At 32.7% G+C, this 24,246-nt stretch overlaps 2 protein-coding genes across 4 annotated transcripts; both read left to right on the top strand.

Annotated features, from left to right (window-relative positions):
* Positions 1 to 3,593: 3,593 nt before the first annotated feature.
* Positions 3,594 to 12,776, top strand: LOC113869103 (protein phosphatase 2C 70-like). Its single transcript, XM_027505248.1, has 12 exons — positions 3,594 to 3,830; positions 3,939 to 4,317; positions 4,421 to 4,596; positions 4,683 to 4,841; positions 5,604 to 5,747; positions 5,850 to 5,911; positions 10,160 to 10,295; positions 10,420 to 10,514; positions 11,726 to 11,841; positions 11,941 to 12,070; positions 12,418 to 12,472; positions 12,567 to 12,776. The coding sequence occupies exons 1-12, from the start codon at positions 3,699 to 3,701 to the stop codon at positions 12,723 to 12,725; spliced, it is 1,743 nt and encodes a 580-aa protein (XP_027361049.1). The 5' UTR covers positions 3,594 to 3,698; the 3' UTR covers positions 12,726 to 12,776.
* A 1,292-nt stretch (positions 12,777 to 14,068) lies between these two features.
* LOC113870496 (probable ATP-dependent DNA helicase CHR12) lies at positions 14,069 to 23,335 on the top strand. 3 transcript variants are annotated; one of them, XM_027507084.1, is made up of 12 exons: positions 14,069 to 14,378; positions 14,459 to 14,618; positions 14,792 to 14,856; positions 15,093 to 15,281; positions 15,468 to 15,617; positions 15,689 to 16,084; positions 16,184 to 16,443; positions 16,572 to 16,790; positions 17,458 to 17,665; positions 17,740 to 17,893; positions 18,405 to 19,010; positions 19,708 to 23,335. In XM_027507084.1, the coding sequence occupies exons 1-12, from the start codon at positions 14,256 to 14,258 to the stop codon at positions 20,415 to 20,417; spliced, it is 3,240 nt and encodes a 1,079-aa protein (XP_027362885.1). In that variant the 5' UTR covers positions 14,069 to 14,255; the 3' UTR covers positions 20,418 to 23,335. The 3 variants fall into 3 exon arrangements, with proteins under 3 accessions (XP_027362885.1, XP_027362886.1, XP_027362887.1); XM_027507085.1 differs by having other exon boundaries at positions 14,180 to 14,349; positions 14,427 to 14,618; XM_027507086.1 differs by having other exon boundaries at positions 14,244 to 14,378; positions 14,986 to 15,281.
* The last annotated feature ends 911 nt before the right edge of the window (positions 23,336 to 24,246 follow it).

A 24,246-nucleotide genomic window follows, 5' to 3' on the forward strand; every position in this document is an offset into this window, starting at 1 on the left:
TCTATTATTATTATTATTATTACAGCTATTTCAAATTATAAATAGAATATCAGGCTATTACATGTAAATCTTATCTTATAATCTAGGTCTGAGTAATATCTGAAGGTCCATCTAAAATCAAGTTAATTGAAAATCCAAATAACACTAATTGGATGGGTTGAATAGGATATGGATTAAGTCAAATTTTATTTTCATACTAAATAGGGTTAATTTGGTCAAAAATGGATTATTATTTATGTAACTAATTAAATATGTTTAAATTGAACAAAATCATTAATCACTTAAAAAACTCATTATAATTTATCTTTTTTATTTTATTTTTTCTTCTTCTATTTTCACATCCTTTTTGCTCAACTGGTCTATGGAGATCACACTTATCTCTAAATCTGTTTTTCAAACTCACTAAATGTGCTAACTTTATCAATTTCTCATCTATCCACGAGCTTATTTATCATTTTCCTACTCAAATCAGCTTCAAAGTTGTCTTCTTTTGAGTAGTTAGAAAGCACCTATTTACTTTTTTTATGAGAAAGATGAAGAGTTGTGGCCACCAATGTAAAATAACAAGGGAAGAAGAAGAACCATTGTAGTAAGAAATTTTGCATAATATATGAAAATTTCAAGTTTCTATTTTTTTATTTTTTAACTTACAAGTTATTTTTCCTTTCTTCTGCACTTAGTTCTCCCTTCCTAATTATTTTTCTTTCCTATTCTCTCTTTTGATTTTCTATTTTTTATTTTTCAATATATTTTTGTGCCTTTGCATTGCTTAAGTAAAATGTATTTTTGTGTCTCTTTATTATTTATTTGAGCTTGTCATAGAAAAAGAACAAAGATAAACATGATTAAAAGTTATAAATTGATTAAATTTACCAAATTTACTCGTGTAAATATTCAAACTAGAACTTTAAATTACTCGAGAACTTATGATCAAAATACATTAAAAATTTAAAATAATTAATTTACTTTAATTCTGAATTTTATTAACCAAATCCCACTAAACCCGACCATTTTCCATCCCTATAATTTACTCTATATACCCCTCTAATGCAATATAGAAGGAAACAAAAAGTATCCCCATTAGCCATTATTATTCATTTCCGATAAACATCCTCACTGTTTATTTAAACTAATGCATTTTCCAACATATGAGGTAAAGTTACAAACTAAATCAATTCTTACACGGTATTATTATTATTATTATTATTATTATTATTATTATTATTATTATTATTATTGCGCTTAGGGTAAAAATAGGTGAACAAAAAGTGAGTAAAAGGTAATATATAGAATTATTTTTCTCATGATTTGGTTGAGGAAATAAAGTAGAGAAGATAAAACAAAATTCATGATAGGTCCAAAAATTTCTTGCCTTCGAGGTAAGGTGAAAATGGAGAGAGAAACTTTTATTACAATGATTTTTTTTTTCATTTATTCTTTTGGACTGACTGAATGATATATAATACTTTGAATTATAAAGTGAATAATTAATAATAAATTATAAAATTTGTTAGAATTTTTTGTCATTATAAACCTTGTTTGCTTAAATTAATATACTATGCCTTCCCCACGTAAAGGATAAAGGGTGTCCATCACAAGGAAGAAGACTATTATGGTTATTCAGTCTATATATTGGCCGGTTTTATTTTGTCGACTGGGTTAAATGTATTTCAGGTTTCAGTGTGTATTACATGCATTATATCATAATAATTTCATGAACAATAAACTTTTATTATCTGTTTTTTTACGCAGACCAAAACAATGTTAATATTTCATGTTATTCCCTTTTAAAGCCAAAGTGATGAAAATTTATTAACGCAGTTAATTTGAGTGGGAAGTGACAAATTTTTAGTAGTAAACTCCTGCTACATCTAAGTGGGCAACTCAGATTAAATTTAAAAAATAAAAAAAAAGTGATAAAAATTTAAGAAGACATGATATTCCCTGATTCATAATTGCAAAAAATAAATATTCAATAAATCTACGCATACTAAGTTTTTTTCTCCAAAATGAACTTGTCAGTATCCGTTTTGTTTGTGCTGGATTAAAGGTTGCTGAACTCAACCACCTTCGTCATCTTATTATTATGCGCAGAAAGAAAAATCAAATTAACTGCCGTTTGTTCACTAACAATAACCATTATTGTTTTAATAACCACCGTCCCTGTCGTTATTATAACTTGCCCACCACTTTCTAATTTAGAGTATTCTTAAGGTTTGGACAAATATAATTGGCAAAGTTTTTTCCAACATATAGCCACACACTTTATCGCCACACATTAGGACATAGACTTGCCTTGTCGCACAGAAAATTAGTTATGCTTATATTTTCAGTTATTATTATTCACTTTACTTAATATCAAAACGATAATTTTTTTAGATAATTTTAAACCCTCTGCAAGAAAGTAAAAAAGAGGATGCGTAAAATTATTTGACTGTATATAAAATCATATTAGTGTTGTTAAATATAGTAAAAATCAATTTAATAGCACAGTTACACACAGACATTGTAGATATAAACTCAAATACGAGAGAAATTGAACTCGACATTTTCATTTTTGTCATACACAACAGAGTTAAAAAATACTGTTCCGAAAGTTAGAGGCAAATCCAATATTTGATGAAGTTAAGTTCATTCTATGAATGTAAAATTTATCACTGTGATATCCCTATCACACAATTGCTTCTATTACAATTTCCCCTATTCATTGACCATTAACCTTGTTTACTTGGATAACTACTTGCTGGACCAATGATTTATTAAATATTTTAATTTTAATATTTATGCACATTGTATTATTTTACTGGAATGTAAGAATGATTCATCTTTATATATATATATATATATACTTTTAAAAATGATAATGAAGTTGAAATAAGAAAAAATAATCTTATTTACTAAGTGAAAAATCAATATCACACAGTTTAATGTCTTAAAACCGAATCTCTTCCCACTCCCACCAACAACAATACACGCTAGTTATTGCAAAGCAACGTAATAAACCTTTTAACATAAATTTAAACAGTTGACTTAATAATTATATAACTTTAGTTTTTAATATATATATATATATATATATAATTTCAATATTTTAAATTAAATTTAAGTATATAAAAATTATTTTTTATTAAAAATTTTAATATATGACGGTATAAATTATAATAAATATATTTTAATAAAAATATTATTATTAATTATTCAAATTGAACCTAATGCTAATATTTTTATATTATTAGTTAATTGTAAATCACTTTAAATATAATTTAAAATTAATAATTATAATTTTTAATTATTTATAATTGAATGATAATACTAAAAAAGTACTATAACTATATTAAGATTTATGAATTTTTTTAATTTTCTTTCAAATAAAAAATATATAATAAATTTTATTAAATATCGCATAGTATTATAATATTTAATATGTTATAATATTAAATGATATAATTTAAATAAACATTTATTATTTTTTTATTGTGTATATCCGAACACGTTATTAAAAAACTATAAAATTTAATTAATTATATGTGAAGAAACATTGCTCCTTAAAATTGAAGCAGTTATGATGCAGATGTATTGTATTTTGTAGAAGTTAATTTGGACAAGAAAAAAAAAGTGTGACCATTTCAAAGCGAGGTTCTCGCAAACCCAAACCCAATCTCTAGTCTCTTGCGAAGAGAAGAGAGAGAAGGAAGACGATGGGTACGACGCTACAAACTGTTGTGACTGTGGTTCTTCTCCTTATGTTTCTTCTCATCATCATCTTCCTCTTTTTTCTCTTCAAACCATGGCGCTTCTTCTGCTCTTCGCGTTTCCGCTCCTTCATTAAGGTATAACTCCCCAATTCTCTATTTCTAACATTCCATTGTTCTTAACCTAATCACAATCTCTGATCTGAATCATTATCTCTCAACCTCAATTGATCTTATGAATCCAAGGGCGAGCTAGAGAGGCCTCTCGTTCCTAACGTAGATGATGCGGATGCGTCACCGTGTAATCAGAGCAATGAATTGCCTCGTGATTATGATCTTGAGGGTGCTTGTTATCCCAACGAAGCTCATTTTCCTCGAACCCATGGTCAAGGACTTGTTCATAAGCAAAGGCTTCAGACACTTCCTATTTCATCTAACATGCCACAAGGTGGTGGGGATACACTCGTCGTCGATGTCATCTCTGAACCTTCTTCCGAAGATGTTGATGTTGGTCAAACACTTAAGTTCCAAACAGCTCATGTAGCTCAAATTGTAAAGCATGACACACCCAATTTTCAGAATGATAGAGTGCAAGACTTTGTGCAGAAAGATATATCTGATCAAAGTAATTTTTTAACTCTCTTTTTATTGAATTCCTGTTGCTATGTGTATTTGCATTGCCGTCCTTGTGCCAAACATGTCAACATATCTTTCTGTTAGAAGTGCAGGAACTTGCCTCACTTTGGAGGTTATAAGTGGACCTTCTCGGGGACTTCGTTGTTCTGTTCAGTCAACCAATCCCTCTCGTCTGCCGCTAACTTTGGGAAGAGTTTCTCCCAGTGATTTGTTGATAAAGGATTCAGAAGTGTCGGGAAAGCATGCGTTGATAAAGTGGAATTTGGATGTAAACTCTTTTTGTGCTCTTGGACTTGCAATTGGGTTTTTAAGATGTATGGCGTGCGATAATTATTGTTAAAATTGAATTTTCAGAGAATGAAATGGGAGTTGGTAGATATGGGCAGTCTGAATGGAACACTATTGAATTCTAAGCCAATCAACCATCCTGACACTGGAAGTAGGCATTGGGGAGATCCAATGAATCTTGCTAATGGAGATATCATAACTCTTGGAACAACATCACAAGTTGTTGTGAGTATTACTAAGCTTTTACTTGTATGCATGATATTAGCTGTGAACGGACTGTCTGCAGCTTTTACAGGTTGAATAAACGTTAGTTGGTAACTCCTGTTCTGTTTTTACGTGTATTGTCTAGGAACATACTTGAATGCCAACTCCTGTTCTGTTTTTCATCCATGAAGATATAGGAGTATAATTTTATTGATATAAATTGGAATGTGACTGTTTCTGTTGAGATAGATTTGACTTGAAGTTCTGTATTCAGAATTAGATTTACCTAGATTGAATCTGGAATGTTGTTTTAATTCTTTCAATCATCAATCTCCTCCCTCCTCTGAGATAGGAAGTATTGCCTTTCTTCTTCAAGTAAGGGTAAATGTGGTTATTCTGTGTTCACTTAGAAAAAACAAGTTCTCTACATGGTTTTTCCAAATTCTCTGTTGTAATTAAATTGTAAGTGCTAAATTTGTCTGTTTTGCACTATATCATTTACTTTATTTGGTAAACATGAAGGGTAAATGTGGTTATTCTGAGTTCACTTAGTAAAAAAAGATCTCTACATGGTTTATCCAAAGTCTCTGTTGTAATCAAAAGTGCTAAATTTGTCTGTTTTGCTCTATATCATTTACTGTAAAGTGGTAAACATGACAAGAGTACGTAGCTGTGCCTTTTTAAAAAAAAAAAAAAAAGATCACTCTCTCTTGTGTGTGTGTGTGTCTATATATTCCTAAAAATCATTCTATATAATTCACTATATGATTTAATCTGTGGCAGGTCCATATTACTTCACAAAATCAGCATCACATTCCATTTGGAGTTGGTATGGCATCAGAACCAATGGCTTTGCGTCGAGGAGGGAAAAAGCTTCCTATGGAAGATGTTTGCTATTATCAATGGCCTCTACCTGGGTTGGATCAGGTTTTGGATTTATTCATAGTACTCCTTCAGTGAAGGTCTCTTCTATTGTTTTATTTTTCACTTTCCAGGGGGAAATAACCCACCTCTATTCCTGATCTTCAGTTTGGACTATTCGGCATTTGTGATGGGCATGGTGGAGATGGGGCTGCCAAATCTGCTAGCAAGTTAGTATTTTCTGCTTAGGTCGGCCATGTTTGTCATTTGACTTTCTTATGAAACTTATGTGTTAATGCTTGCCAGTTCTATATTCTTCTCTTTGTTGGTGACAGTGGAGTTGATGAATAGAAACAATTTAATCTTGTCATGCTGTAGTTTTTTATAGTTGTGATGGTGGACCTCCATAATCTTGTAACTTGTTTATTAGAACTATCTATGAACATCTTCTACTGATTGTTCTGGAATATGTGATATGTCCTGTCTATTTCAACTTTCTCCTATATCCATTGTAATTAAATATTTGCATTATACATGTTGTTTAGTGAGTATTCATACTGTAGTATTTGATAGACTGTATTGACTTGCCTACTGTTGGAATATTTTGAAAATATCATTATTGCATGCTAGAGTATCTTGGAAAATCCTGTAGGAGTGGATTCCATATTTTATTGTATTTCCTGATTTATTCCCTTATTTGATTTGATTAAGGATTAGGAGTCTAGTACTGGTATAAATAGAGGTTAATGTTTTGTATTTTGTATGACATCATATGCATGAGGAATATTGTTCATTGCCTTTATTTTCTCATTTCCTCCTTCGCTACCTAAATCTATATAATTTTAACACTGTATTGAAGTAGTACCATCCTTCATAATCATATTATCTCCCTTAGTCTTTTCTTCCTGTTTGATGTGCAAAAATTCTGGCCACTGAAACCCTGGATCAAATTCAGTTACTTTCTCCTCTTTCCCTTTCTTCTGTGATGATGTCAAATCTACCCTACTCTGTATTTCTTTTTACCTTTTGCTCTGTAATCAGCTTGACATGTTCAGATCAGTTGATTCTTGAGCTGTGTTGCTGCCAGAGATTTGACATGCTACCATGTTCTGTTTGCTGGAATCTGACCAGTTTTAGCTCTTTGGCTTGCATGAAACACTTGAACTCCTCTTTCCTGTCACTGTTTCCTTCACTCACCTAGATGTGGCTGGTCTGATGTCACCCAACCTCTGTCCTCTTCATTCCTTCCCTAGAAAGGGTGTTTTTGTTGTGTTTTGGGTTGGATCATCTCTTGTCCAATCTGCTCTGTTGCTGTGTTTTGGGATCTGTTCCAGCTTTCTCTTGGCCTTTTTATTTTCCTGGGCAAGGTTGTCAAAATTGAGAGTCAAGGTTGGAGTGGAAGGGAGGTCCTAGATCGTAGGATTGGTGGATTGTAACACGACTTGTAAGAGTCAATAGATGCAAAATTATATTTGAATACATATCTATATGAATAAAAGATATGTATGTATAAAACAACCCTTAAATCACACCAAACATTTAATTAAACTTCAACAGAAGATTCATAAAGTCTTTAACAACTCAAAAGTCATGAAGACACATAAGTTTTTATCAAAATAAAAGCAACACATGGTAAAACTAAAGCATAAAAGAAAATAGTCCAATGCTTCAACTCTAAACATATAACAAATCACTCAAGTTTTGATTGCTATAATCATCCTCCATGTTGTCTTCATCTTCATCATTTTCCATCAAATCTCCACCTTCACCATTGTCAAGCTTCCCTAAATTAGGAATCTCCAAATCATCAAGAGATGCCAAGCCAACATCATCGTCAACATCTTTTTTCATTGAAAGCAATTCTTCTTCGGTTGAAAGATTGAAATCCATATCCAAATATGAATTTTCAGCATTTTCACTCATCAATGATATCCCATATTGCCTTTTAACTAAAGAGTGAAACAAAATATAATTAGTTTCAAAAAGTGAGTTTAATATTAAACTTGAACTTCTAGCAAATAATTTACCTCAAAAATCATTGAAAGCACTTTGTATCTTTTCGTTAGTTTGATCCATTTCTTCATAAATAAATCACATGACTGGCCTCTCTTTTGAATCCACTAATCGAATCAAAGTATAAGCATCACCCAAACAAAATCACAATATTTTTTCAGAAGTCCTTATTAATAATTATATTTTCAACAACCTTCACATCCTGGCTCTTTGCAAATTGATTAGATTGTCATTCTTTAGATGTGAAAATTCTTACCAAAACTCTTTTGTTGTCATTGAAACAACCCAAAGTTAAGTAAAATATAGCAAAATGGGTAGCAGTAGGTCTGATCAAATCTGTTTCTTTGATAAAGGATGTAGTAAAGAAATGAGACCACTCCTTGAGTAAATGTAGGTGAATTGGAATTTTCTTTTCAAAATCTTCTAGTACTAGATCAATGTAATGAGCTGCGCAAGGTGTCCAATATATCTTCCTTTTTTCCATCAACTTCTCTTTAGCTGTCTTGTAGTTTTCTGCATTGTCCGTGACAATTTGGATAACATTTTCTTCACCAACCTTTTCAACAATATCATTCATCATCTTGAACACTTTGTCTGTTGTTTTAGAGATGTGAAATGCATCAATAGAATTCAGGAAAACAGTTCTTTTAGAACTATTTATCAAAAAGTTTAGTATAGTCTTCCTTCTCTTATTGGTCCACCCATCCGTCATAATGGTACCATTTTCTTCCAAAAAACTTTTATGTTCCTCCAAAGCTTGCATAATAGAATCAACCTTCTGCTTCAAATATTTCACTTTAATTTCATGGTAGGCATGTGGTTTAACTCCTTGACCATGTTTAGCAACCAACTCAAACATTATAAATTTTTCACTCTTTGCCACATTAAAAGGAATACAAATGAGGCAATTCCTTGACATGCTTCCTCTCTCAAGCTCTTTTTAAAAATGTTGTTGATGGCAGTTTGACTAGTCACCTCTGTTTTGAAAATTTTTGTAGGAGTTTCCTCATCCCTTTTCTTTTTTCTCATGTTACTTGTTCATATTCAACATCAGCCTTTACTCTTTCTTTATATTCCTTTGACTGTTTTATCTGACTTTCCTGTAATGAGGATACAATTGCCCACATTTCCTTCCGAACTTCATTACTAACATGTGCAGGCTTTAACATCCTTTTGGGTTTCAGTCAAATGGTGCTTCAACCTATAAATTCCTCCATTGAAAACCTTCTCACAATTTTGCACTTAATTTTTCTTATATTCCCATTAACTTAAATGCCATGTTTCCACCCACATCATCCCTATTTCCAGGATTATTTCTCAGCATTTTCCCACTGCCACCAGCCCCATTCAAATTACCAACCCCATCACTGCTCCTAAAAGCATCTTTGTGACCACCTGCCATTGTTGCTAAAAACTGAACACAAAGCACCAAGAAAGGGGAGAAAACAGCGCACAAAAACAGGGAAAGGGACTTAAAACTTGCTGTTTTTGGCAAAAATGGCAACCGTAAATAGCACATAGCAGCCTTTCACAGCAACAAAGAAGTAGAGAATAAATCAGAAGGAAGAAAACCCAAGTGCAGTAATGCAGCAACCTGACCAGCGGCTTTTTCAGACAAAAAGCAGCAACAAAACTGAGAAGAAGCTTGGAGAGTGTCGAATGGAGGGGGAATAGAGGTAGAGAGAGTCAAAACTTACTGGGTCATGCAGGTTAGGGTTTAGAAATTGTTGAAAATGGGTTTTTTTAAGTGAAATGGGTTGCCCGAACCTGACCCGTATGTGGAGTGCAACCCATCACGTTTTTGCACACTGTTCCAATCCAACAATCCACTGCTCCGGTGCAATGATCCGGTCCACTACAAGCAGATCTGCAAGTCACAGTGGTGCGCAACTTGCTCAGGGGCCTGCAATGCGTCGAGTTGAAGCGTGATTTTGACAACACTATTCCTGGGTGTTTGTTTGTTCTTCTATCATCTTTAGGTTCCTATTAAATCTTCATCTTTGCTCTCTTCTCTTTTGGTTTTACAATGCCAGCATGAATTTGAGGGCTAGAGTGAGGATGATAAAGTAACACCTTCCCTCACTAACAATCAGTTCAGCAGTCCACTAACAGTCATACTGGTGGTCACTTTTCTGAAGTAATTCCAATCCTGTTCTCAAGATGCCACAAACTAAGTGATTGATATGTTCCACTACTCTACTTTTATTTTGTTTATATATATACTCATAATGAAAGCTAGTTAATACTTAAATGTATAATGATATGATCTCTGAATGTTAAGAATTTTTCTACGAGCTGAGCAAACTTGAGACCTATAATAAAAGGAAAAAAATTATCAAAAAGTATTCCTTAATAATTAATCAGAATTTCCACAACTTTCTATGCAAATTTTAGTTGTTCATTCAAGGTCATTTCTGTTCATAATATGCAAAACGGTACTAATTTTTTGTATTTCTTGTTTTCAGACTTTTTCCTGAGATAATTGCTACTATATTATCGGATTCCTTAAAAAGGGAGAGGGTTTTATCTCTCTGTGATGCTTCAGATATCCTTCGCGATGCATTTTGTCAAACAGAAGCATGCATGAATCACTATTATGAGGTATTATGAAGCTCTACTCTGATCTTGTTTGGCCTATCCTTTGATCCAATGCATTTTTTGTCTTATTGTCAATCTTAGATTTTGTGTTTATGGTGTATATATCTTAATAACAATCTCTCTGCAGGGGTGTACAGCAACAGTACTTCTGGTGTGGAGTGATGGTGACGAAAATTTCTTTGCACAATGTGCTAATGTTGGAGACTCTGCCTGCTTCATGAGGTATGCTTATCTAACCAAATGAAATTCTTGGTATAATTTGTTTTAATTTTGAATGGGTCAAGGGTAGGCCATATGACAAACAAGCTATCAGAAGAAAAATACTATGGTTATAATGGTGTGCGTTTCACTTTTCTTGTCATGTTGAGATGCACACATGTTCTGTACCTTATTGACGGACAATATTTTTGTGAAAGAAAATCTTAGCATTATTAGTCCTGAAACTTTCAGACTTTGTTTGGTTTGAGAAAGAAAATGAAAATAAAAAGTTAGAAGAAAGAATGAGTAGAAAGATAGTGGGGAGAAAATAATATGGATTTTTAAATTGTTTGATATAAGAGAAATGTAAAAGAAAGTGGAGAAAGAATTTGATATTTTCTTGTAAGGATATTATGTCGCTAACTAGAAAATTATTTTTAACTAAAAATGAAAGGTATATTTTTTACGACTGAGAATTAAAAAGGAAAAGTTATTGCTCTCCTTTCTCATTTTCTTGGCTATTGTGGAGAGAGAATAGATTTAGTGTGGGTCCCATATATTTTTTTCCCTTTTCATCTATTTCTTGGGTACTCCAAACAGTGGAAGATACATAGAAAAATGTATTTTCTTTCTTGACAATTTCTATCATAACAAACAGAGCATCAAAGGGGATAGAAGAGAAAATTGCTGGAGACTGTTATAAAATAAACCACACTCTATGTATCTCAATTACAGCCGAAAATATGGAAACTAGCATAAAATCCCTAATTAACTAATCAAATAGTTACAAGTCTAAAATCAATAAAAGTAGTCTGAAATTAATACCAAACCAAAATGTAGAATAAATTAATGAAAATATTTCTGAACTATCTCAAGGTCAAATAATTGATCTGGTCTTCCAAAGGATCAATCAAATAGAATCTAGTTGGCCCTTTGCTACTCAAGTGGATTTGTATGAGTTTCAGCAATAGGGTCTCCATATTTCTCCTGAGCTTCTTGAACTCTCTTAGCTTTATCTTTGGTCATTAGACCACTATGAACCACCAATGTGTCCTTTGAAATTGGCTTTTGTTGGCTTACTTGATCTCTACCTTCATTATTATTTTAATGACTTTAATTATAGCTATGTGTTTTAAATTTGCTGCATGTGGTTATGTTGGCATAAATAGACTGGAATTCTTGTGAGTGTACTTTTATGTGCCTGTATGAAACTCATAACAGATTACTTTTGGCAGTGTTAATGGGAAACAAATCAAGATAACAGAGGATCATAAGATAACGAATCATTCTGAGAGACTCAGAATTGAAGGGTCAGGTGAACCATTAAAAGATGGGGAAACACGTCTATATGGTATGATGGGAAAATAATTCACTGAAACAGAGAAAGCTTCATTTTCCTGAATTACGATACTGACGACAATTGCTGATGTGGGTTCTCACCTTGACGCAGGTATGAATCTTGCAAGGATGCTTGGGGACAAATTCCTGAAGCAGCAGGATTCCCGGTTCAGTTCAGAACCTTATATAAGTCAAGTTGTGCATATTAATCAAGCTAGCAAGGCTTTTGCTGTTCTAGCTAGGTGATTTTGCTTCTGATGCATGCTTTTATAGATTTCTGTAGCAAAATGTAGATGGAAAAAACTGTTCTAAAGTGAGCAAGTAAAGATGTATTCACCTTAGAATTTTGGTGAGTTGATATCACAATACACTTTAAATTGAATGGATGGATACACCGTTACTTGTACACTTTAGAGGAGCTTTATTCCTTCTGGAAATAGTTGGTGAAGTGACTGGCTTTGATTTTCAAAATCCAAACCATGGTGTTGTTTTCTTAAAACAGTTCGGTCATTAGTTTTCTGGTTTGAGCATTCACATTTTTCTTTTGAACATGTGAAAAATACAAAATTGACATCTGCAAAATTTTCAGTGATGGGTTATGGGATGTTGTCAGCGGGAAGAAGGCAATTCAACTAGTGTTTCAGGTTTTGTATAGAAAAAGCTTTTGTTTCTAATTTTGTCTAGTTTTTTCTGTTTCCTACCAACTTGCTCTGACTGCTGCTTTTCTCAATTGCACAGACAAAGGAGAGATACTATTCAGAGAGAGAGAATGCAGCAGAAAAGATTGCTAGTTTGTTGTTGAATGAGGCTAAAACACTCAGAACAAAGGATAATACTGCTGTAATTTTCTTAGATTTTGATACCTTTAACAGATTCTCTTGTAAAGTTGAATCCTAGTATGAATTAGGAATAGTTTTACAGTAATGTTACTGCATATTTTGTTCTCTCGAGCTCGATCCGTTTTCTGTTTTTCTCAAGTTTAACTCATGGAATCAGATAAAATAAAAAATAAAAAGGAATTTGTTCATGCACACATGGGCATCATTAAATTAATTTTTTAAGAGACCAATATTCTAATTATTATTAATAAATAGTTTATTGTATTAAATAAAATTAAAAAAATTATGATGATTTTAAATTTTAAATTAATATTAAATTTTAAAAAATTATATAACGTTGAAAACAATTTTTGGCATGATAATAAAATAGCTAATTCTTAAAAATATTTTTGTTTGAGAATACTATTAGACAATATAATTTTAAATTTTAACACATTATACTGTTATTTTTACTTAGTCCTTAGCCACACCATGTCAATTTAATAATAATAGAGATAATACGTTGGATTCATAATTAATTTTCTTAATTTCTAATTTCAAAAGTGAACTACAATATTTATTATTAACAATAAAAGCATTTTCTATTACATTTATTTTTTAATTCACATTATTTTCCCATACCTAATAATAATAATAATAATAATAATAATAATAATAATTATTATTATTATTATTATTATTATTATTATTATTATAATAGTAATAGTAATAGTAATAATAATAATAATTTATTTTAAGATTTTACTTAATCTTAAAAATATCCATATAATTGGTAAATTTGAATAATTTCACTGTATTTAAATAAATTTCATCGTCAATTGATAACTTCAGATTTCGCTGAGGCTAGAAAGCACGAAAAACTGACAGAAAGAGTGAGGGTACATAGATGTATAACTAAATTGCCTTTATGAATTCAGTAACCAAGAGAAATAAAATGGAAAGTTAGATAATGTTAAACAAAAGTGGAGTTAAACCGTGTTAGTTCTATATTTACAGTCTTATTAACGTCAACTGTTACGATTAATTTTAGATAATTAAAAGTAATATTTTATTGAAAAAAAGTAATATCAATTTTTAGGATTCACTTTACGATTAATTTTTAGGATTAACTTTAAATATATAAACGTAATAAGCTTTTATTAAAAAATATTTATTACATTAATAAATATTGATTTGTGTGATAAAAAATTATTAATTTTAAATATTTAAAAATAATTCAAAACTGATATTAATATTTTTTTTATAGATATCTTACTTCTCTCATGATAAATCGCAGTGGGTTTGACTGATTTACTTTTATTAATTGTAGTAAAAGTAGGGGCAGAAACGTCTTTGCAGGGAGAGGTAGAGGCGTGTTTGGCGTAAAAGAAATAAAGGAAAGGGTTTCCGCAGTTCGGCCCCATTACATATGTAAGGAATAGCGAAGAGATAGAGAGAGAAAGCGGCGAAGGGGGATTGAATGAAGTGGCGAAGGAAGTGTTCGTGTTTGGCATTGGCATTGGCATTGGCAATGAAAGATTATAATTAAAATATTAATTGGGTAATTAAATAAAAGAGGGGAAAGCTCCCGCCAGCAGAAGTAGAAGCGATGGAGCAAGCGGTGTCACTGATTGGTGCCCTCAACCTTGTGTCCCGCAACCTCCCTCTTCCCCCTGACCTCTTCCACACCGTTTCTTCTATCTATCGCCGATCTCACTCTCTCAACTCCTCCGTACGCTCCCTCCTCTTCTCTTCTTCATTCCTCCTTCTTCTTCGTCACATCATTTTATGCATTCTTTTTCTGTTTCGCAGTCCGATGCATCCAATTCTGCATCTGAAGAAGATTTATTGACGGACCTTCAAGATGCGCTGTTGGACCGGCGTCCTAGCTTCTCGTCTGGTTTCAAATTGAACAAAACAATGGAAAGCCGTTATCAGAGTCAGATTCAGCACCGCTTAATCGAACTCGAAGGTTCATTTGCAGTTTTATTTTAGTTGAAACTACAAGTAGGAAGGAAATAATAATATTTCCTTGTGCGTTGTGTGAACTGCTTTGAGAATTTAGATATTTATGAACAATGAACTTGATGTGTCTCCGTATGGATTTATTTGAACTGATCCTAAATAAGAGTGTTTTTCGATCAGGATTGCCTTCAAGCAGGGGAGAGGACCTACAGACGAGGTGCTTGCTTGAGCTTTATGGACTAAAGGTAAAATTGATTCTTCAATCTTTCTTACATGCGTTCTATGCTGTGAATCTTGTCTAAATTTGGCAATTTGGTTATCCTTAGCTTGTGGTGGGCAAACTAATTTCAGAAATAGGTATTATTTAACTGCAGAACTGTTTTCTTTTGAAGAGATTGCTGTATCTATATTTTCTTGTATTGACTGGAACACAAAATGACAAGAATTGTGTCCTTGTTGGCAAGGACTGTTTTTCTGGCAGCTAGCGGAGTTGCAGAGGAAGGTTCGGACTGATGTGAGTTCTGAATACTGGCTTAGTGTTAAATGTGCATATCCTGACAGGCAATTGTTTGATTGGAGCATGATGCGGTTGCGTCGTCCACTATATGGTGTTGGAGATCCATTTGTCATGGACGCTGATGATCAAATAAGAAAGAAACGGGATGCGGAGGTGTTATTCTATTTTACTCGTTGATCCCTCCCTCCTCCTTTGGTTTAAACTCATTTTTCATATCATGGATATTATGGGGTTTATTTTACATTGGTTGATAATGAGGCTTCATTGCTGCAATGTGTATGTGTGCATGGAATAAAATTTATTTGTATTGCTTTATCTCATATTCAACTTCAAATGCAGAGACTATCGAGATTAGAAGAGCAGGCAAAAAATCATATAGAGACTAGAAAACGAAGATTTTTTGCAGAAATACTGAATACTGTCCGTGAGTTCCAATTACAAATTCAAGCTTCGATGAAGCGAAGAAAACAGAGGAATGATGGTGTCCAGGTACACTAGTTCTTTCCCTTATTGTTCAATGGTTGAATAGGGACTATAAATTCTCATAAATAATATTGCAGGCATGGCATGGAAGGCAAAGACAACGTGCAACACGAGCTGAGAAATTGAGATTCCAAGCCTTAAAGGCCGATGATCAAGAAGCTTACATGAGAATGGTCAAAGAGAGTAAGAATGAAAGGTTGACTTTGCTTCTTGAAGAAACGAATAAACTACTTGTAAATTTGGGAGCAGCAGTTCAACGTCAAAAGGACTCAAAACAATCAGATGGTATTGAACCCTTGGAAGATTCAGAAACTGATTTACCTGAGTCAGATGGATTGAAGAATGGAATTTCTAAGGAATCACCTCTTGAGGAAGATGTGGATTTGATAGATTCTGATCATAATGGCAACACTAGTGATTTACTTGAAGGTCAGCGGCAATACAATTCTGCCATACATTCAATTCAAGAAAAGGTAGGTATCTGTGATTTATTTTATTGTGGTTCTGTCATACATTCAAAATTCTAGAACAGTGTGGTACACTGGAATTCTAACTGGCATAGATATTCACAGGTGACTGAGCAACCATCTGTTCTTCAAGGTGGAGAATTAAGACCGTACCAGCTAGAAGGGCTTCAGTGGATGCTTTCTTTGTTCAATAACAACTTAAATGGAATATTGGCTGATGAAATGGGGCTTGGGAAGACAATACAAACCATTTCATTGGTAGCATACCTTATGGAATACAAGGGTGTGACTGGTCCTCACTTGATTGTGGCTCCAAAGGCTGTTCTTCCAAATTGGATCAATGAATTCTCAACATGGGCTCCTAGGTATGTCCAGGGCATACATCAAAAACTTATTTCTTATCCTTTGATCCTTGTGGGGAAAGGGTAACAAATTTTGGATTCTTCACATTGTATTCACTTTCAAATCACTTGTGCATTTTCTTTTGATGCAGCATCACAGCTATTCTTTATGATGGACGGCTGGAAGAGCGAAAAGCAATGAAGGAAGAATTGTCAGGGGAGGGGAAATTTAATGTTCTGATAACACACTATGATCTTATAATGAGAGATAAAGCATTTCTCAAGAAAATCCATTGGCACTACTTGATTGTGGATGAAGGGCATCGGTTGAAGAATCATGAGTGTGCTCTAGCAAGAACCCTAGACTCTGGGTATGGTTCTACATGTTCACTATTGGTGTTATCGTGATGGTTGATGTGCTCAATAGTATTGATGTTACACTGATGTTTAATATGTTGACTTCCCTGAATTCTTGGTTATGCTATCCTTTTATTTCCTTTAGAAAAATATATGCTGAAATTGAAGAGGAATATAGCTTTAAAAAATGTGCATAGCATAGTCAAAGCAGTCAACAATACAGTGCATTACTTGTCAATGCCATGACACCTTTTTTGTTGTTTAGCTCTCTTTTATTTCATGTTTGTTTGGATCTATATCTATGGATAAATTTCATTTTATTCTTTAATCTCCATGTCTGTAAAGGATAATGTTGAGGAGTGGTAGGACTCAATTTGAACTAAACCCCAACCAAAAACTAAAATTCGAGACTGTGGCCTATGGGATGGTTATTCAGCTTAGTCAAAAGAGAAGTAGTCAGTCAGCTTTCTTTTTAGAATTTCACTTGGAAGCATTATTTTGGTCTGCTACCATCTATCATATGTTTCTTCTAAACTTGTTTATTCTCTGCAGTGTATCTTGTTGACTTTTCTGTTCTGTATAAAACATTTTTTGTAAGATTAGTGTCCTTAATATAAGTACATTAGAATTGGACTGCACAAAATATTTAATTTCTATAACTTAGATTTTACTTTTTTGCAGCTATCACATTCAACGAAGACTTTTGTTGACTGGTACCCCAATTCAGAACAGTTTGCAGGAATTATGGTCCCTGCTCAATTTTCTCCTTCCAAACATTTTCAATTCAGTTCAGAATTTCGAGGACTGGTTTAATGCTCCTTTTGCGGATCGAGTTGATGTCTCCCTAACTGATGAAGAACAGTTATTGATCATTCGGCGTCTGCATCAAGTGGGTTTCACTCTTGTTTCTTATCTTCTTTCTTTTGTCATTATCATTCTGATGAATATCATTCACACTGTTAGGTGATAAGGCCCTTCATATTAAGAAGAAAAAAGGATGAGGTGGAAAAATATCTTCCTGGGAAATCTCAGGTCATACTCAAATGTGATTTGTCAGCCTGGCAGAAAGTATATTATCAACAAGTCACTGACGTGGGCAGAGTTGGCTTAGACAATGGTTTGTATCTCCATTATTTTCCAGTTATTCCCATCCCACTTCTCTTAACCATACAAGGATGCAATTGCTTTTCACAAATTTGATTTGAATATTGGTTGGCTTTTGCTAAGGGTATTCATTTATCCCATCACAACCCATTGTCAGTTAGTTCTCAAAAGTCAAAACCCTTTACTATAGTTATCTTTTCAGTATGCTTATGAACTGTTTTTACCCATCTCTTTGGAAGTAAATGAGATTCCTTTTTTCCATTTAGTTGGATATTAATTTGTGTGATATGTTTTATTAGTTCGGAATTGGTACTTTTTGATGAATTGGTGAAATAAGATTCTGTTTTTAGTTCAATAAAAATGTGATTTCCAATCGCCTGGTGCTGGTGTTTTTCTGTTTTCCTTTTATTAAAAAATAACCCTATATCATTATTTGGTTTTTGCTTTCTACATTCTTCTATGCTTAACTGATTTCTTGGGAACTTGTATTATAAACATTTTACTAAATAGAGAACAATCCGTAGGTTCTGGAAAATCAAGAAGTCTACAGAACTTGACAATGCAACTCAGAAAGTGTTGTAACCATCCCTACCTCTTTGTGGGAGACTATGATATCTATAAACACAAGGAGGAGATTGTCAGAGCATCAGGAAAGTTTGAACTTCTTGACCGTTTGCTTCCCAAACTTCGTAGAGCTGGTCACAGGGTCCTTCTTTTTTCACAAATGACTCGTCTTATGGACATTCTCGAAATTTATCTGCGACTTCATGATTTTAAATTTCTTAGACTTGATGGCTCAACAAAGACCGAGGAAAGAGGCTCCCTACTACGGAAATTCAATGCACCTGATTCTCCATACTTCATGTTTCTCTTGAGCACCCGTGCAGGAGGTCTTGGTTTGAACTTACAGACAGCAGATACTGTTATAATCTTTGACAGTGATTGGAACCCACAGATGGATCAACAAGCTGAGGATCGAGCCCATCGAATTGGACAAAAAAAGGAAGTTAGAGTTTTTGTCTTAGTTAGTGTGGGATCAATCGAAGAGGTGATTTTAGAGCGTGCTAAACAAAAGATGGGCATTGATGCCAAAGTCATCCAGGCAGGGCTTTTTAACACTACTTCAACAGGTTTGTTCTTTGAAACTTGTGCTATCAGTAGCTATTTTTTGATGAATTGTAAAAGCATTTCTTTGCGTACTGTTAGAAAGGATGTTTCTTTTGTTCAAAATTTCATTTCAGACTTCAGAGCAAGCATTATGCTTGCAAACTGCTTCTTACTGTATGTATGATCTTCCCAAACTGTAAAATGTACCATATGCCAAGCTGCTGCTAGAGCTACAACAAATTACAGAAGTGGTATCTTGTGTATTATTTGATTCTTGACATAGGCTCGTCATGGATTCAGCAAGTTTATATGCACTTAATCTTCTTATGCTTTATTATTTGTGAACTGCATCCGATGCACATCAATATGAAAGTTACATCCCTACAGGCATAACATGCAGCCTTCTAATTGGAAAGTTTACCTGTATTCTCATCTTAGCTTAATATCTTCTCATTTGAGCATTTTTTTGGAAGGTTGAGAACATTTGAGCAATATTAGAATAGTAAGTTAAGATAAATTTTGCATACCTAATTGTATTTTACTCTTCTGATTTTGAATATTACTTGGAGATTAAGAATTAAGATTCATTAAGCCACACAAGAAAATATGTCATGTTTAACCTAGAACATACCTGTGCCATATGTCTGTCTCCTGTATTGTGCTTCCTATGATTTGCTAAAAGTTAACTATTTGAACATGTGATATTTTTATTTATTGCAGCACAAGACAGAAGAGAAATGTTGGAGGAGATCATGCGTAGAGGTACTAGCTCACTTGGTACAGATGTGCCAAGTGAGAGAGAAATTAACCGTCTTGCAGCCCGATCTGATGAGGAATTTTGGCTGTTTGAGAAAATGGATGAAGAGAGAAGGCAAAAGGAGAATTACAGGTCTCGGCTCATGGAAGAGCATGAACTGCCAGATTGGGTATACTCTCCTCTAAATAAGGATGATAAGGTCAAAGCTTTTGACAGTGGTAGTGTTACTGGAAAGCGGAAAAGAAAAGAAGTGGTATATGCAGATACGCTTAGTGATCTACAATGGATGAAGGCTGTGGAAAACGGGCAGGATGTATCTAGGTTTTCAGTAAAAGGGAAAAGAAGAGACCACCTCCCTGTTGACAACCACGCACAAGCTAGTGGTGACATGAGGACTGAAGAAAGGTTCTTAGAGTTGAGGAATGCGAGTGTCTGCATGGAAAATGAGAGATCAAGTGAAGATACATTCAATGTGACTCCTGCCTCTAAGAGACTCAAGTCTGAAGAAATAAATTCCCAGAAGCATGAAAACGAGGACGTCAGAGTAAGTGGTATGGACGAGCATATAGTTTCCTGGAATACTCACAGAAAGAAGAGATCAAGCTATGTTGGCCAGGGTTCATTCTCTGATAGTAGAGAGCAGAATGCAAATGGAAGAGAAAACTGGAACTGATAGGAGCTTTAATTTGGTCATGGATGCCAGCAAAATTTTTCAACGCTTGAATTGTGATTCTGTTTTTCATTCTGTGGGTTTGTCAATAGTTGATGGTGGATTGCATTCAGTCAACAAAAGAAGATAGCAGCAAATTGCTTCTGGCAGTTGTAACTTAAATGAGTATTAATGTAAAATTAAATTGATGAAAACGTATTTCACCTGGTTGATTTCCGCGCTTCTGTCTGTATGGCATAGCAATGGAATTCCGCGGATAATGGTAGTTGGCGAACACTTATCGAAATAAAGACCAGAACGACCCCCAGAAAAATTATTCAGAAAACAAAACTTTATTTAGTAAAATGTATATTATACTCATTCTAGCTGACTATTTTTTTAATTTTTTTTTTGTGTGTGTGTATGAATGTATATTGAATGCACGAATCCCGTGGACAAGTGGGGCGTCTCTTTCCTAATTTTCTCCTGTACATATTGGGAAATATTGCCATTTTATTTTTCTTTTTGGGTGAACGTTCGTATATAGAACGGTTATATATAATTTAAGCTCATGTTTTATCCATCACAAATTTTATTCAATAATAAAATATATACAACAAATGTTTGAAAAATATACTACCTGCATTTTTGTTAATATTTACGTCTATTCTGCTAACTAAAGGACGGTAGACGTAGGATGACGACTATTGCCTGCAAAGCCATTCGAGGGTAAATATGCACATAACAAAGCTATATTTTTTCTTACCACGGGTGGAGGCTTGAAGGGCTAACTATATCATCTCATTTATTATCAAAACTAGCTTCAAATAGATAGACAACGTAGTATGTTGAGATGAAAGGCTGCTGCAACATTTGGGCCTTTATCTGGAAATGCCATAATTTATCACATGAAGAAATTTAACTTATGGTCAAATATGCAACTATATATAGTTAATGTTTATTTGGGTACCCAAGTACACTTGTTTTTTGAATTTTTTCTTACAAGGAGAAAAGTTAAAATACATTGACTCATTATATCTCACTAAAACTAGTGGAGAGGAACTTGATAGAGTATGAAAAAAGAGAAACTTGTTATAGCAAAAACATTGTGAGAAAAGAAAACTCATTATCATTTTCGCGCACCATTATACTGTCATTTTTCAAATTGAAATTATGGACTTGTTTACCATGGAATCAAACTGATTTTTGGATAGTAAGTTCGTACGTAAATCTTCATTTTGTTTGGTTGGATTATTGAGAAAAATTCTAGAGAGTAAAAAATAAATATCACAATTTTATATTTTGTAATCGAGTTTTTTCATCTTATATTTTGTTTGTGAGCATTGATGTTTTGTTTGCTTTGATTGTTTGTAAGCACGATTTGTGCACTCATTAGAGACGTTCTTGTATCTTTTTTTTTTTTTTTTATCATAGTGAATTATTTATGGTCTGGATGAATTGTTTGTTTTATCCTTACTTTGAAAGATTTTTCACGTAACAATTATTTGTCTTGTGCTGTTTTATGGTTATGTTTTTGCTTTATTTTCATTGGTTTTTCTTATTGACTTTTACAAGTTTGAAGGAATATTTTTTCATTGTCTATTGTGTTTGTGTTGACATTCCCCGATCAGAATGACATCAAAAAAACACTTTAGTTAAGTGGTCGTGGTTTCTTGACTTACTTGGATGATGGAGATACAAGGAAAAATGATTTCTTTGAATGGAGCAAACTATTAGTTGGAAAGGCAAAATGAAAGACTTGTTATTGGTAAAAAAAAATGCATCTTCTTATCTTTGGTTTAAGGAAGCCAAATTCTATGTGTGAAACTATGAATACTCAATTTTGTCCATTTGAATAAAAAAGATTTGTATGCGAAATGAGAATAATATTTTTAAATAGGATCCATAAAAATATATACAATATTTTAAAATGACAAAAATAAAGATTGCAATAATTAAAATACTAAGTAAAATACAACTAAAAATAATAGAAATAAAATCTCTCTTCTAAATATTAAATTAATTTAGTTTTAATAAAATTCATCAATCCGTTGCTTATAACAAATTTATCATTTTATAACAAAATTTTCCATTTTGCAACAAATTAAAAATTTAAATTAGGATAAACTAACAAACCAAAATAAAATAAAATAAAAAAATATAAAAGAGGAATCTTTTGATATTTTTGCTACAACGAGAGAGCACTCTGAAAAACTAGTGAAACTGTTGTATTCTTGCTGTAGCGAGAGGACCCTAAGAAAAAAAGGGACATTCTGTCGCTTTTTCGCTGCAGCGAGAGTGTTGCTGTAGCAGCTCGTGACTTAACTTTTTAAATTGCAGAGAAGATGGCCATTTTTCATTTATAAAATGCGCTCTCTTCCCCCCATTGCTCTCAAACTCTGTTTTCCACCAGAAACTAGCCACTTTTCACCCTCACTCACTTAAGAATCTACATAATGAGTCAAGGATAAGTGTTTGTTTACTTCCTTCCTTGTTATTTTAGTTGTTTTCTCTCGTTCTCCCAAAATCTAGATCTTTCATTATATAATTCATAGAAATTAATGTTTGAACTGTGAAAATCGGATTGTAAATATGATGACTTAGTATGTTTTGTTGTTGTAATGTGTGTTTCTCAAACCCTAGGACCAAAACTAGGGAACAATGATAGGTAGGGTTAGAATATGATACTGAAATCACAGGGGAATTGAAGGTTGTGGTGTTTTGGGATATAACAATAACATTTTTTCACAGGAGGGTTAATTTGAAAATTATAGTTTGAAATGCAGGATAGGGTCATTTAGAATGAATATTGTTAGAGTCTTGTTGATAATTAAGAGTAGCAGATCCTTAGGTATGAATTTCTCTAATTTTCTTGATTCTGTGAACCCTAAAATATGAATTGCTACTTAAAAAGGGACAGATTTTGAATTAAAAGGACTTCTAGCAATGAGATTTTTTATTTACCATGTATTTTAGAAATTAGAACTTGAATTGTGGTGTTCATGTTGCAATGAAAGTGGTCATAACATTGTGAATTAGAGTTTCTTTGTCTATTGTGTAGCTGAATGTGTACAATTTATTGCAGATTGAGATGCTTTAATTGAAGCATGTTATTTAATTTTGAGATTGGATTATTGAGTAAATTTGCTAACAATAGAATTGTTATTCACATGTATTTGACTATGCTATGATAATTGTATTGAATTGTGTGGCTGTTATCTTGATGTTTCAGGAGAATTAAGGTTAGAACTCATAAGGACTAGGGATATAAACAGGCCAGGCAAGGCTAAGCTTTACCTTAAACAGGCCTGACCTATAATATAATTATTAGGTTTGAGTTTAGCCTATTACCTGTTAAAGGCTTTATTTTCAACCTGACCAGGCCTGTTTAGGTGGCTTGACCTGACCTGAAGCTTGTTACAAAAAAATACCTTAATATTAATGAAAATATAAATATTTTATTATCAAATTAGTTTATATATTTTTCTACTTTTCATCTCTGTTATTGATAATTATTAAATAATTGTAATAATTTTATATAATTTTATAAATAATTTTTAAAATATTATTTGAGCACTAATTATAAATCTTTCACATTAAATAAATTTTTATTTTTTATTTATTTTTAAAATTATTAAATTATTAAAGATTTTAGTTTTTTTTAGGATCATATTTTATTTGTTTACAGACATCTTATATTTAATAAATAAAGTCATAGTAAACACATAAAATTGATCACAAAAAATAATATTCACATAATTTGTTGAATCAGCTGAAAGAAAGTTATTATCTTTAAAAAAAAAATTAAATTCAATGTAATATATATATAATGAAAATAATAATAACTATTAAA

The sequence above is a fragment of the Abrus precatorius genome, unplaced genomic scaffold (assembly GCF_003935025.1).
Source record: "Abrus precatorius isolate BTA unplaced genomic scaffold, Abrus_2018 Scaffold6, whole genome shotgun sequence".
Taxonomy (NCBI): domain Eukaryota; kingdom Viridiplantae; phylum Streptophyta; class Magnoliopsida; order Fabales; family Fabaceae; genus Abrus; species Abrus precatorius.